General features: G+C 41.5%; 1 protein-coding gene across 3 annotated transcripts in view; it reads left to right on the forward strand.

Moving 5' to 3' along the window:
* Positions 1-15385, forward strand: part of LOXHD1 (lipoxygenase homology PLAT domains 1) — a 267332-nt gene that overhangs the window by 88030 nt on the left and 163917 nt on the right. For all 3 annotated transcript variants that reach the window (XM_069077562.1, XM_069077570.1, XM_069077574.1), the window contains exons 8-12: positions 6891-7141; positions 8558-8693; positions 9586-9746; positions 12934-13020; positions 13675-13810. In XM_069077562.1, coding sequence (XP_068933663.1) covers positions 6891-7141; positions 8558-8693; positions 9586-9746; positions 12934-13020; positions 13675-13810 — 771 coding nt within the window. The remainder of the gene's footprint in view (positions 1-6890; positions 7142-8557; positions 8694-9585; positions 9747-12933; positions 13021-13674; positions 13811-15385) is intronic.

The raw sequence follows: 15385 nt of genomic DNA on the forward strand, positions 1-15385 counted from the left end.
TTCTCCCTCAGTGATGTGCCCATCTTAGGCTCTGGTAATTGGAAAGACAATCGATTCTGTGATTCTGGGGTCAGAAACCCATTTCTTGGGGCTTACACGGGGGAGCCAGGGTCCTTGCATCTGGATTTTGTCATTGCAGCAATCCATTTATGAAAATTATGAGCATCTAATTAGCAAGATGTCCTTCTTTAGTGGGCAAGATGTTCTATTTAGTGGGCTACATCAACTGTGCTAGAATGGAAGCCTATGTGCCATCTTTTTTTTTATTTGAAGTTTCTGGGAAATAAAAGCATCATATCCAGGGCCTAAGTCCGATCAGTTATATACTCTTTTGGCTAGGGATAGAAAAGCCTTTGCAAAACTTGACCTTGTCCAAAAATGATCAATGAATGATCATGGATGACACTATTGCATCACCTAAGCAATCAATCAGTTATTATCAAGGGGTCATTCTTTGTTCAGCATCTTCCTTTTGGAATTTCTGTTATTCTTGTCATTTTCCAATAGGTTCTGCTTTCTTGGATTCTGGAGATGGTAATATATTTTGATGATATCCTAATTGTGATATCGAGAGTATAAACATATAGAAAATCTTTGGAAAGTCCTCCCTGGTTTGAATGCATCAGGTATCCATGTGAAAAAAGAGGAATATGAGATTGGGACTTCTGATGCGATGTTTTTAGACTTCTATATCACTTCCACTGCTGATGCGGGCTTATTCTGCTGTCTAAGGTCCTTTCAGGCTGTGTAACCCTGGCTCTAACAACAAACAAAGGACTTGCATTCACTATCTTGGCATTTGGAAAGTTCTACCATGCTCCCCTTCTGCAAAATGTGGCTTTTCTTAAGGCAACCCATTACTTCTTGGGAAAGGATGTTCATCAGATATAGACAGTTTTTGCAAGATGTATGGAAGTGAGAATGATGAAAGAGATGGGAGATAACTAAGTAAGCTAGAGTTTTAACAGTGAAAGACAAATGGGATGGGGTAAGAGAAGGGAAAGTTTTTTGAGGGCTGGGGAAACCTTACTAGCAGATGATGACTCCTTGGAATATTAAAGCAGTTATTGACAGCTGAACTTTTGCCAAGACATTATGAAGAATACAACTGTTCTGTATTTGCCTCTGATTCACTTTATGGTGTGGAAGGTGTGCTTGGCCATATTACCTTGAAGTCACTGACCACTATCTCTCAAGGACAGTGTTGTCTTTAACATCAAGCACAGAAGCAATTGAAAGAGCAGTGAACTTGAAAGTTAGAGCACCTGTCTCCAAATCCTGGTTCTCCCACTTAGCACCAGAGTGACCTTGGCCAAGTCATTTTACCTCTTTAGGCCTCGGTCTCCTCATCTGAAAAACAAGGGGGTTGGCCTAGACAACCTCTAGAGTAGGGGTTCTTAACATTTTTCTGTGTGCTGGACTTTTTGGCAGTCTGGTTAAGATTTGGGACTCCTCAGAATGACATTTTTAAATGCACAAAATAAAATGTGTAGGATTACAAAGAAAACATTATTTTAAAATAATCATATATATATATTTTAAACCCAACTTCCCAGTTAAGGACTTTTGCTCTAGAGCTGTGATCTAATAGCTTACACACAGTAGGCACTTTATAAATGTTTGTTGAATTGAACTGAATGGAATTGAGTCTAGAAAGAAACAACATATAAATCAACAATGAGGCCCTCTACAACAGCAAAGAAACCAAGAAGTTTCCTCTGCTGTATTTATGACTTTGGAGGTTTCGTTTTTACAATGGGTACAGATCACAAACCTCCCGTGGGCACCTTTTTATGAGCCTATGTCCGCATCTGCAAACACATAGCCACATTTACAATCCTGAAGTGTTTTACTCAGGGCTTATTCTTCAGGAGTTATGCTAGAGTGGAAAGAAGGCTAGACTTGGGATCTGAGATCCTGGGCTCAAATCTCAGGTCTTCTACTTACTGACTTTGGGACCTAGAACAAATCTATTAACCTCTCTGACCCTCAGTCTCTTCATCTGTAAAATAAAAGAAGTAGGTTTTGCACTGCCTCCCTCACAGAATTGCTGTGAGCCTCAAATGAGGTAACGGAGGTAAAAGGCTTGCTACCTAAACCTTAGAGTGCTGCGTGACTGCCAGTTATTATTCTGAGCCTGCCAACATGCCTTGGAGAGCAATATGAAATGTTAATACCCTGAGCCATCTGTCAATACAGATCCCAGATTATCCCATGCCACCTCCACTGGGAGCTGATCAAATTGTGTGATTCAATCCACAACTTGAAAATTGATGAAGGAGAGGTGGCCAGCTGAGAAACTGCCTTGGAAATTCAAGTCATTCCAAGATATTGATGTGAGTTTTCTGTCCACAAAAGATATTTTTTTGAGGAGGAAATCACATTGGTGGAAGGAATCATCATGGTGCAGTAGAAAGAACCGTGGTGCTGGAGTCAGAGGTTCTGGATTCTAATCCTGACTGAGCCGCTGAATAACTTGTGTGACTTTAGACAAATCAATTAACCTCTCAGAATCTCATTTTCCTCATCTATAAAATAGTCAGGTTGGACTGGGTGACCTCTATGGTACCTCCCAGTCCTAAATCACTAATCCAGTGATTTTGGTCACAATGCATAAATATATTTCCAAGAAATTGTTTGAATGGAAGCTTTGGATAGAAATCTGGTGGCCTTGAATGTGACATTGCAAGGACTATATCACAGGAATATATAATACATATTGGCTAGGCTTCCCAAAATGACCTGCCAGAACTACTCACTTTTCCATGATACATGAACAAGCTCATTTTCATCCCTGTGGGTGAAGGAGGAAACCTGGGGCACAAGAGCTAGACTTTACTTCCCAGTTTTGAAAAATGGTAGCCCTTTTCCTTTTTGGCTCTTAAGCATATAAAAGCTGAGGGGAAAGATATTGTCCTGCATGAACTATGAATCTCTATAACTTAGTAGGAACTTAAAAACTTTTTTAAATTAATTTTTCTTTTGACCTGTGTTTCCTACTGTATTTTTCCCCTCAGTGTTTTAGTAGAGAAAAATGAAATATAAAGAGAGTGGGGTATCTGAGAGGACAACAGAGACCCAATGAGGAAGGACAAGGCAAATCGATTCAATGTGGCATTTTAAAAAGTTTGAGAGACATAATTTCTGGGTAATTTAATGATTTTGTTAATGAGGCCAGCATGTTTATTAATAAAATGGCAGTCATTTGGCTGTCTCTCTTAGACCAGAGGTGACTAATGGCTGTGGGCTCACGTTTTATACGCCCTTGGAAGAACAGGTGTTCAATCAACTCTTATTGGTTAAAAATTAATGAGAAAATAAATTTTACAATGAGAGGCTAAGAGTGACATCCCCTCACCCTTGGACAGAGACTAGCTTTATACCCAGACCACCCCCAGCCTTGGACAATTTAGACAAAAGGGTCTGTCTCCACCCAAGCTTGACTGAATGAAATTTACCTTAGACTAGCCTAGAGATTCCTTATCAGGTTGGGTGGGGTCAGATAGAAGAGAAATTTAGCTCAGAGCCTGAGATTTTGAAATAAGGAGAGAAAAAAGGGGGAAATCTGAACCTCTTCAAATCATTGGTTATTATTAATAATTTCTCTCATCAATTTAAATCAATTAGCATTTATTAAGTGGTTACTGTGTATAGATCACTGGACTAGGTGTTGGGTTAGACAAAAATATATGAAAAAGACACATCAATTCTGCCTTTCTGGAACACAAAGTTTAATAGAAGGATATGATTCATACAAGAGACCAAACAGCAACAGGAACTGGACCTTGGATTTCACTGGTCCAGAAAACTCTCTGTAACAATACAGGCTGACATTTTCTCTGTGACATATAGCTTTAGACAGTTGCCTAGAGCACTGCTCAGGGTCATACTGCCAGTATGTGTCAGATCAATCAAATCAAATAAAAAAAAAATTTGTTAAGGGCTTACTACATTCCAGGCAGCTGAATATGTTTGGGCAGCTAGGTGGAGCAGTGGCTAGAGTGCTAGGCTTAAAATCAGGAAAGCCTGGCTGGCTGTGTGACCCTGGGCAAGTCATTTAACCCTGTTTTCCTCAGTTTCCTCATCTGTAAAATGATCTGGAGAAGGAAATGGCAAACCATGCCAGTATCTTTGACAGGAAAACAAATGGGGTCACAAAGAGTCAGACAAAATTGAAATGACTGAACAATAGCATATTCCTGCAATAAATGTTGGGAACATCAAGAAAGGTTAAAAACAACCCCTCCTCTAAGGATCTCATGATCTACTGGGGGGAAATAACATGTAAATAACTAGATGTGAGACTTGATTCTGTGTCTTCATGGTTCTGAAGTTGGATCCCTACTCTCTATGCTGCCTTTCACATGATGACAAATCTTAGATGATAATTTTTATTAGAGAAGTCTGAACAAAGTGATCTGTGAGGTCTGGGGTGAAAAGTCATTGCCAATGGGAGGTGGTCAGGAGAGGAGGACTTCATGGAGGAGGTGGCACTGGCATTGAGCTTTAATGACTGAATAGGAATTCAGCAGGTGGAAGCAGGAAGGAGAGGGTTTCAGGAATAAGTAACAATGTGAACAGAAGTCAGAAACTCTAGGATATGCATGAAAATAATGAATGATCCAATTTAGTAGGAGCACAGAATATGTGGAGAAGAGTTATATGAAATAAAAGTGGAGAGGAAGGGTGGATCAGATCACAGAGGGCCTTGAATGGTAAGGTAAGGAGTCTGAACTTTGTTGCCAGGGCAATAAAGAAGCATCAAAGGGTTTTGAATAGGTAGATCTATGTATAGGGCACGTTAGTCTGGGAGTGGTATGAGGATGGTTTGGATAGGAGAAATAATGAATGTGGAGACACCATGAGGCAAGCAGAAGAGGTGGCTATGGGGGGAGGGAAACATCCCAGCTCATTCCAGCAACTTCGGTATGCAAAGGAAGTTTCCCAAAACAATAAGATAGGTTAATATGGTAAAAAGCAGTAGACCTTAATTATGAGGTGTTTTGATGCAGTCAGGGGATGTAATGTAATGCCAAGGAAAGGCAACTTCCCAGGTTCAAAATACCAGCATAGGTGCTCTCTATTTTATTCAGTGACAAACCAAGAACAGAGAAGATCAAAACATGACATCATTCAAAATACAGCATTTACTAAGTGTGATTAAATAATCTCCAAGGACTACCCCACCCCAGGACTTTCCAATCATTCAATCAATTACAAAGTCCCTGTTCTAAATACTACTCCACCCCTAGGCTATACCTTCATTTGGTCCACCACAAAACCCCTCTTCTCAAATGGAGATTATTTTCCAAACATAGGTAAAGTACCTTCATTTGTCAATCACAGAGCACAATAAGGTCAAAAGTTCCCCACCCCTAGGATCACAATTGAATCTACCCCAGAGTTACATCAAGTTTAAACACAGCACTTAATACCCAAATGGAGGTCTTTTCTTCATCTTGACATGAGGCAAGTTCTCAGCAATCTTAGTTCCTGGGGAGACAAGGCTTAGCAAGGCCATAAGATACATTGCCAGTCCCTTCATGAATTTATCCTCTGTCTGTAGAACAGTCCTAGAACCCCTGAACACATTAGCAAAGCCCTCTCCCAGGATTTCTGTAAACATACAACAAGAAAATCCTTCTTCAGGGCTTCCGAACCAACAGAAAGGTTCCCAGACCCCTGCAACAACAGCACTGTCCTTCACCAGTGGACAGTATTCACTCTGTCTGCAGGACAGTCTCCAGACCCCTGCAACAACAGTACTGTCCCTCATCAGTGGACAGTATTCACTCTCTGTCTGCAGGACAGTCTCAGGGCTTCTTAACCAAATGCCAGGTTCCAGGACTTCTTCAACAGGACAGTCTTTCACCAGTGGACAAATCTGGCAAAATAACATCAAAACAGACAGACAAAATAACAGCAAAACAGCCATGTCTCCTCAGTCCTTGGCAGCTCAGGGGGGCAGGTCTCAAAAGTCCAGGGCAATTCAAAGCGGCCACCAGCAATTCTCTTAGTCTCTCTCTCTCCACGAGGTGCTGCTTCCAAAAAGATCTTCCGCCTCTCTCTAGTGTCTCTCCAAATCTACATCACCAGCTCCTCCCAGTTCAGGACTTTCTTTTCACATTAACAAGCCCATCCCACAGGTGGGATTAACAAACTCTGGGTTTTAACACAATCAATTTGAAAACCAAGCCAATACAGGGGAATCTTTAATTGCCATTACTATCACAGGGGATGAACCAAGACTTAGGGACACCAGGAGCAGGGATAAAACCAGGGAAGCCATCAAAACTTGGGTGGAATGGTGTTTAATCTAAGTCAGGAGGACAAAAGGCCCTGCTGATGGTCAGCTGGAGAGCCTGCCATCGAACTCGGCCTTTTGGAGATTTGACAATTCTTCACCATGCCTCCTATATGCCTCTACACCAGGATATCTGGTCCAGGCAGATAAGAACCAGGAATTTTGCAGGGAGGAGGCAAATTCACACTTAGGTCTATCAGTATGGTTTCCCATTTCTGATGTCACAGGCAGGGAGATGCTAGGGATCGGTTAGTAAATCAGATAAAGAAAACAAATATGGAACATGAAGATGGAAGGTAGGCAGAGGGAGGTAACCTGTCATAAGTGAGGTCTGAGGATGAAAAACTAATGTGTGTGTGTGTTTTTTTTAACTTAACCATATTGGACAGACCTGATGCTAGGGTCGAAGATGTGGCCAACATGAAGACATGAACTAAAAATGACATAAAAGGAACAAGGAAGCTAGGAGAGGAGAAGGGGAGATAGAGAATGTGGTGGAGAGAGGGCAGTTGGAGCCATGAGGGAAACTTCAGGGGTAGCTTAATTAACTTCCCTTCTCTTGCTGCTTCTGTTTTGATACCACCAGCTATCTCGTACATCGTTACAGTCATAACAGGGGATGTCCGGGGGGCTGGGACCAAGTCCAAGATTTTCCTTGTCATGTATGGAGCCAGAGGAAATAAGAACAGTGGGAAAATCTTCCTGGAAGGAGGAGTATTTGACAGAAATCGGACGGACATCTTCAACATTGAGCTGGCTGTCTTGCTTAGCCCTCTGAGCCGAGTCTCCATTGGCCATGGCAATGTAGGCGTCAACAGAGGCTGGTACTGTGAGAAGGTGAGGGATCCAGCCTTGGGGAGTTCACCCTGGTTCTTCTCACACTGTCCCCAATACATGAACCCTTTTCCTTCAGTGAACTTTGGTTATCACTGTCACATATTGATTATAAGTATGCCTGTCATATATTCTGTTGGATTGAAAATTCCTTGAGGGACTGGGGTCATTCTTGTACACAGACTCTAACATAGTCATAGACTCACTGAGTTCTCAGAGAATGCTTTCTGACTGTCTAGTGCCTATTATCATTTAACAAGTATTTATTGAATACATACTCTGTATTCAGTTCTATCTCAAGCACCAGAGGAGACGGTGACCCTCTACCTCACCATGTCATACCTCCCTTCCTTTCACCATTATTCTTCCCGTGCATCCAGTACCTTTCTGTTTCCCTTCTCCTTTTCCGTTTGTTAAAAAAGCTAGTTTTAAGATTAAATCCCTGATTTAACTTGTTTTTACTGTGATTGGCCTCCTAAAAAAGTCTTCTCAATTAAATGTTCTGATTAATTGGCTTTCTGTTGAGATGACTAGCTACACAAAAACAGCAACCACCACAACAATATTTAAAGAAGGTTTTGAGAAAGGAAGTTGGTCAGGGGCTTTAGGATGGTAGATTGGAGCCAAGCTTTGAAAAAGCAAGGATGTCTTCTGTGGGTGAAAGGGGGGAAGAGAAGGTCTCATTCATTTGATAAGTAGGTTGAAACCCTGAGACTTCCTAACATAATGGTTACTGAAAGAAAACTGGGCTCATAATCACAGACTGTGAGGCCTCAGACATGATGGAGCTATAAAATAGGATCATAGATTTAGATCTGGAAGGCCCCTTAGAGACCCTTGAGTAAACCTACTCATTTTACAGATGAGGAAACTGAGACTGAGAAAAGTTAAGTGATTTACCCAGGATCACACAGCTATTAAGTGTCTGAGGATTCTGGTTTTCCTGAGTCCCAACCAACCTCTACCCCCTGTATCTCCTAGTCCAATGTCCTCATTTGACAGGTGAATAAACTGAAGCCCAGAGAAAGAAAATAACATGCCCAATGTGGAACCATTGGAATTTAAAACCAGATCTTTTGATTCAAAGTCTAGTGTGCTTCTCTTTCTCTTTCCTTTTTGTCCCTTCTCTCTCTCTCTCTTCCCTCCTCTTCCTCTCTGTTTTGTTCTCTCCCCTTTTCCTTCTTCTCCTTCTCCTTCCTCTCCTCCTTCTTCTTTTCCCCCTTCTTATCCTTTTTCTTCCTCTCCTTCCTCTTCATCTTCTTTCTCTCCTTCTTCTTTTTCCCATTCTTTCTCTCCCTCTTCTTTCTCCTCCTCCTCCTTTTCCTCATCTTCCCTCATCTCTGTTCCTCTCATCTGCTGTGGAAGCAGACTGTCCTAGGAAGGGAATGTTGGAAATGGATCTTGGTCTGTTTTCCTCAGGTGGTGATTTTGTGTCCGTTCACTGGCATACAACAGACTTTCCCTTGCAAAAACTGGCTGGATGAAAAGGAAGGTGATGGGCTTATTGAGCGGCAGCTCTATGAGGTGGTGTCCCTGCGGAAGAAGAGACTCAAGAGTATGTGTTAAAGTCAGGCTGGAAGAATCTCAGGATTCCAGACAGAATTTTCAGGGACCCAAGCTACTGCTATTCTACTTTATTAGAGGACAGAGTGGGTGGGGGTGGGGACATAGACTTCCTAATAGACTACCTAGAATATGTTACTTCCTGAGGTTGGGGGCCCAACTCTCCAGAGCAAAGACCAATAAAAAATCCACAATCCATCTAGCCCTGCTGCAAATATTTCTGTTTTCCAAAAATTAACAAACCACTTACTTGTAATGTCCTTGAAATTAATTGAGTTATTCAAAGCAGCATAGATAAATCACATTTTTATAAGTTGTCCTATTTTAAATGCTCTAGCAGAACTCTGGTTACTTGAAAAAACTTTGAGATGAATCCTATTATAAATCAAAGAATTCTTTTGTAAACAAGTCATTACTCCCTAATTTATCTGTCTTATCAGTTTGAATCTTGGTATAGCTGGGCTTTTGTTTCTGTTGTTATAGCAGTCGCATCACTGTATATCTTGTCTTGTATATCATCTGTATATCTTATCAAGCAGTCTTGATCTTTTCTTCTTTCCCCCATTTCTAATAGTTTGGCTTAAATATATATGTATAGCTATAGATAGATATAGATATATACACAATATATAGACACATATATATAGACATATACACATATATACATACACCCCCCCATACATGCATATTTCTTGTCCCTTGATCTCAAGTAGGATTGATCTTCTTTTCCCCATTTGTAACAGTTTAGCTTAAATATATATGTATGTGTATGTATATATATATGTATGTATGTGTATATATGTATATATATGTGTGTGCATTTCACTGCAAAAAATTGCAGAATGGCTTGAGTTGTTTTTGTTATGGCTTTGTTCTGCTTTAAGAAGTTGCCTGGTCTCTTTGGGTCTGGACAAATGACCTGAAGAAAGCTGCCTGTAATGTCCCTGTTTTTATCCAAGTTTACGGACAGAAGGGGAGAACTGATCAAATTCATTTGAACCCAGGTCCACAGGGCTTTAAACCCGGCAAGATCGACAAATTCAGGGTAAGAGCAATGAGTATGGGGAAAGAAGGAAGAGGTATTTCAATGGTCATCGTAGGAAATTTTTTTTAAAAAAGCTAAGATTCGGTGAACATTGAGTTTTTCTTTTTCTTTTTAAATTTTTTTTTTTCATTTCAATTCATCAAACATGTACAAGGTACTAAAAATGCAAAGAAAAAATAAAAAATATTCCTTTCCCTCAAGGAATTTACACTTCACTGGAGAATACAACCTATAGATAAATGAACAGATATAGATCATTTGAGGAGAAAGAAGCCACCAAAAACTAGGAGAATCAGGAAGACCTTCCCATAGGTAGTGTTATCTGGATTGAGCCTAGAAGGCAGGTAAGGATTCTAAGAGGAGGTAAGGAGTGAATACATAACTGGAACGGGTCATAGCCTGTACAGACACACAGAGGTAGGAGATGAGGGCTGAATTCTGAGACCAACAAGGAGAACAAGCTGACTAGAAAGACTGGAGTCAGACTGTGGTAGAATTTAAATGCCAATCTGAGGGACTTGACATTTTATCCTAGAGGCAATAAGGAGACTGGGGAGGAGATAGACTGTAGGTCACAATGAGGAATGATATTCTATTATGAACAGTTAACTGAATAGAATACGGGCAGAATTTAAATGTCCCTTAGAGTTTCTATCTGAATTAGACTGACCAGATGGGAGCTTAAGAAAAAAAAAGGTAATTAGTTCAGGGAATTATGGTGCCACAATGAAATAGTCTAGAGCAGAGGTATCTATCGTATGGCAGCAGGCTGGGAGGCCCATAACAGATTTTAAATTGTAATTGGGAAACATTTAATAAACTAAATTAAAATACAATAAAACACAGATGATGTTAGTTTGTGGTTTTCTAAGTCGATATTCAGCTGACTTATGTAAGGTATGGTGACCCTTTTTTTAAATTTGAATTTGACACCACTCAGCCAGAGGATTTAGAAACACTGATGACACCTTGTTTCAGAAAACCTTTGTCTTTTCGGAATGATGAGTATTAGTGCTTCCACATCTTCAAGACAGGGATCCTGTCTGATATTGATGTAAAACATCTCTCATTTGGATTTTTTAAGCATGAAGGATCTAAATTAAACTCTGAATTCGACATATCTTTAAAAATAGAATTTTTGAAAATACTTATTACTAGAACTATCTTTCTTAAAGGAGGCTAACAAAGGATTTCCTAGTTTGAGGCCCTACTTTGATGATTAGATAAAATGACTCTCAAATGAGGCATCAAATCAGGCTAAGGGGTCCGGTTCCAACATGCAATGAAGCTTAGAAATGTTTATAAGCCAGTGAGCATATAAAACCCTTGCAAACTGCTCATAGGTAAACACTTTGAGGGCAGTGCCATTAGAAGTCAGCCACACTTAGACTGTTCCTTTGATAATTCATCACAGAGTATTTCTAGGTCATCATTAAAGCAAGGCCTTGAACTAGAAAGCCCTCTGTTCACCTAGATGGTCAAGTTGCTTCATCTCTGAGCCTTAGTTAGAGCCTGGCTAAAATGGAACTTCTGCATGATGCTTTTCCTGATGCCCCAAATCTTTCTTCCCTTGAATTTTATGATGCCCTTAATTCACCCCCCCTCTCATGCACTTAATTTGGGCACATGTCCTATCCCCAAGCTCTGTGAGGGCAGAGATGTATTTTATTCAATTTCTTTATCTCCTCGAATGCCTAGCTCAGTGCTCTCAACATAGCAAGCACAAAACAAATGTTAACTAAGTGAATTAATGAATGAAGGAATTGGAACTAGGGTTAGGAGGTCCCTTCCTATTCAAAAATGCTCAAATTCTTCTTATGTTTCTAGTATTCTGAATCAAGGACTTCCAAGTTAAACTCCTGGTAAAGAACATCCTCTACCAATGTAATCAATGCACTTTCTTTTCAACATTTATAGTCTTAGGGAGAGTTGCCTAACAACAATAGGCAATGAGCATTTATTAAATACTTACTATTAAGTACTTACACTGAGTTTACTGCAGAGGAGGCAAACAAGCAAAAAAAAAGAAAGATGGTCCCTAACCTGAGAAGCTTATGTTCTAAGGAGGCCGTAGAGAGCTGAAAAGTGGGGTTGGGGAGAAAGAAGGTAGGTACCTTAATGAAGAGGAGTGGTGGTGAAATCTGGAGACTTCCGAAGAAGCACGGCTGGGAGATAAAGAATCTTGGGGCAGTGAGAAGTTAAGTGACTTGCCCAGGGTCTCAAAGCCTGTGTCAAAGATGGGATCTGAAATCAGATCTTCGTGACTCTAGGGCCAGCTCTCTATCCACTATATTACACTTCTTCTCTACCTCCCCCATACTAGGCACTTAGATATTTAGTGAGTTGAATGGACTCAAAGTGCATTTGTTTGATTGACAATGTTTGTTGTCAATGGGTAAGTCAGTCATTGAGTATTTATTAAGCACCTACTATGTGTTAGGCTCTGTGCTGAGCTCTGGGGATACAAAAAAAAAGAGGCAAAAGACGATTCCTGTCCTTAAGGAGCTCACTATCTAATGGGGGATATAATGTGCAGACAACTATGTACAAATGATCTATATACAAGAGAAATAAGAAATAATTAAGAGAAGGAAAGTACTAGGGTCAGAAGATGGATTGGGAAAAGCTTCCTGTAGAGGGTACAAATTTATCTGGGACTCAGAGGAAGCCATGGGAGCCAGGAGGTGGCCATGAGGAGGGAGGATATTCCAGAAATGGGAGACAGCCAGAAAACATTCCCCAAGCAGAGACATGGAATGGAAGCTCAGAGACCAGCATCACTGAATCAAAGGGTCGGGGGTAAGGAGTAAGGTGTAAGAAAAGTGAAAAGGTAGGAGTGGGGCTGGTTATGAACAGCTTTGAATGCAAAACAGAGGATGTTGTATTTGACCCTAGGAGTGATAGGGAGCCACTGGAGTTTATTTAGTAGGATTGTAACAGAGTTGGGCCTGGGCTTTAGGAAAATCACTCCAGCAGCTGAATGGAAGATGGCCTGGGGTGGGAGAGAGACATGAGGCAGGCAGCCCCACAGGTAGGCTATTGCAATAGTGTAAGAGTGAGGCGATGAAGGTCTGCACCAGGGTGGTGGTGGTGAGAAGGGGGGTAAAGAGCATGATCTTTATATCAGAGACGGGACTTTTTGTCTTTGTTTTAACCTCTCCAGGGATTTTGCTCTTTATTCATACAGCTTGAAATCCCAGATCTAGGAAGATTTTATAAGATCAGAGTTTGGCATGACAGTAAGATTCCTGGTTCTGGATGGCATCTAGTAAAGGTGAGAAGCGGAATCTTGTCCTTTGATCTCTATCATTATGGGTGGGGAAAAAGGCAGAAAAAAACCGTCATGCATGGGGCGGCCAGGTAGCACAGCAAGTAAGAGCACCGGCTCCAGTGTTGAGAAGACCTGGAGATCGAATCCCGGGCTCAGACACTTAGCACCCACCCAGAAACACCTGGCCGTGTAACCTTGAGCAAGTTACTTAGCCCCAATTGCTTAGGGGTGGCCAGGTGGCTCAGCGAGTAAGAGCACCGGTTCCAGTGTTGGTCTCGACCTGGAGATCAAATCCCGGGCTCAGACACTCAGCACCACACCCAGAAATAACTGGCCATGTAACCTTGAGCAAGTTACTTTGCTTTAATTGCTTAAAAAAAAAAAGTCATGCAGTCTGGTTTTCTTTTAGCAATCCTACCACAAAGGTTTATCATATCAGATGTTCACCTGTAGCTCCAGTAGTGGGGAGGAGAGATAGATGATCATTGAGGTCAGCCTGTGTCAGGATACAAGGCATTGGACTCACAGAGAAGAGGAGGGGGTGGGGGGTGGAAAAGGAGGAGGAAGAGGAGGGGGAGGAGGAGGAAGAGGAGGATGACAGTTGCTAGGGCACGTTGGATGCTTCTTCACCTTGTCTGCTTCATGGCATCTTTCCAGATGACGCTCTTGAATTCCCTAACAAAGGACAAGTATAACTTCAACTGTAACCGCTGGCTGGATGTCAATGAGGATGACTATGAGACGGTGAGGGAGCTCACTGCAGAGGGCCCGACAGTTCGGAGGATAATGGGAAGTGAGTGTTGACCCCAATTTCTAGGGGACGATGGGCCTTGCTGAGAGGAGGGTAGAAAATGCCTCATTTTCCTCTAAGAAGTAGGCCTGACCCAGAGCGTCACGGGGGCGGGGGGGAGGGGAAGGGGTACAGCCCATAGGCTGCAAACCTAGCCTCTCTGTACCCCCGAGCCCCTATTTAAATTCTGTAATGTTTGAGGGCCAGGAGAACCAAAGCAATGTGGAGGAGCACACTGTCTGGGGAGTTCTGGGCTTCTAGGGCACATGAGAAGTTCTAGACAGATCTAGGCTTCCTCAGAATGTCCCTAGCTTTAAAAATAAGAATAAGACATTACATTGAGACAATACTTTGCTGTTTCTCAAAGTACCTCATATTTTAATAAAATCCTAAACCTATCTTCCTACATTGTGTAGTAAGATCATCCTAGCCCCTCTGTGATGGGTTGGGGTTGACTCTGGAATGGGTAATATGTGCAATCATACTTTGCCTTTCCCTTTCCCTAATCATCTGGCCTTTGCTAATTATTAATAGGGCTCACACTCAGCTATGTGTCTGTGGCTATCAATTCTGCTGATTATAGCTGCCCTGTCAGTGACCACTGAGGCCTCTCTGACTTTCCCTTCTCTATAACCATGTCGGTGTGGTTCTTCCTTTCTTCTAGGGCAGGGCAGGCTCAGATCCACACAGCTTTGAAGTCAGCCTGGTCTTCCTGATTATTTCTCCCTTCTTATTGCCATCACTCAAAGGCATGATTATCATTGTGAAAATTTAATTTGCTGTGACTAGATAGTGAGGCAGCACCTACTTGGATGAGCTCTATAGTGCTCACAAAGGCCAGTACCTACTTTATCTACATACAGGATCAGCCCTGGGGTAAAGCCTGTGAGAAATGGAGAAGGGGGAAAATAAAAGGTCCCTAGCCTTAAAATTTCCTCGTCAAATAGGAGAGTGAGAAGCGAGACAAAACTGCAGTTATTCCTTCCACATCATGGGGGTGTCCCTACAATCTGGAAATTCTGTGTAAAATTTTTTGGCCCTCCCTTCATACAAGAGAAGTCTGATTTTTTCCCCCTTTTTAATGGGGTGTTTATAGTACCTTATTGTAAAATTTGGGTTAAGTATTTGTTCATAGGCTATATTATACAATACTATACATATATTTTATGCATTTCTGAGTTTCTAAACCTTTTCTGTATCATCTGCTGGCCTTCATGTGTCATCTGCAGCTTCTGCAAAACTCCCACCAAATTCCCATTTAATTTCTTATGCCTACCCGTGATATATTGAAACTACACTGGGGAAAATGACAATGTGAAAGGGATAACTGGACATATGACCTGCCCTCCCCCCCAAAAACCCCCCAACAGAATCAAAGAAAACACTCCCTTGGCCAAAGCTCAGTTGCCAACCTGAAATTTCTCTACTTAGGAGAGGCATTATGGTATATAGAAAGAGATACTCAATTTGGAGTGGAGAAGACCCGAGTTTGAATCTCACCTCAGTTGCTTGCTACTTGTGTGACTTTGAGCAGGATACTTATCCCTTCTGGGCCCCGATTTTCTAGTTTCCTCATCT

The sequence above is a fragment of the Petaurus breviceps genome, unplaced genomic scaffold, assembly GCF_028583685.1.
Source record: "Petaurus breviceps papuanus isolate PSGF00001 unplaced genomic scaffold, PetGlider_PUasm1.0 151, whole genome shotgun sequence".
In the NCBI taxonomy this organism is placed as follows: Eukaryota; Metazoa; Chordata; class Mammalia; order Diprotodontia; family Petauridae; genus Petaurus; species Petaurus breviceps.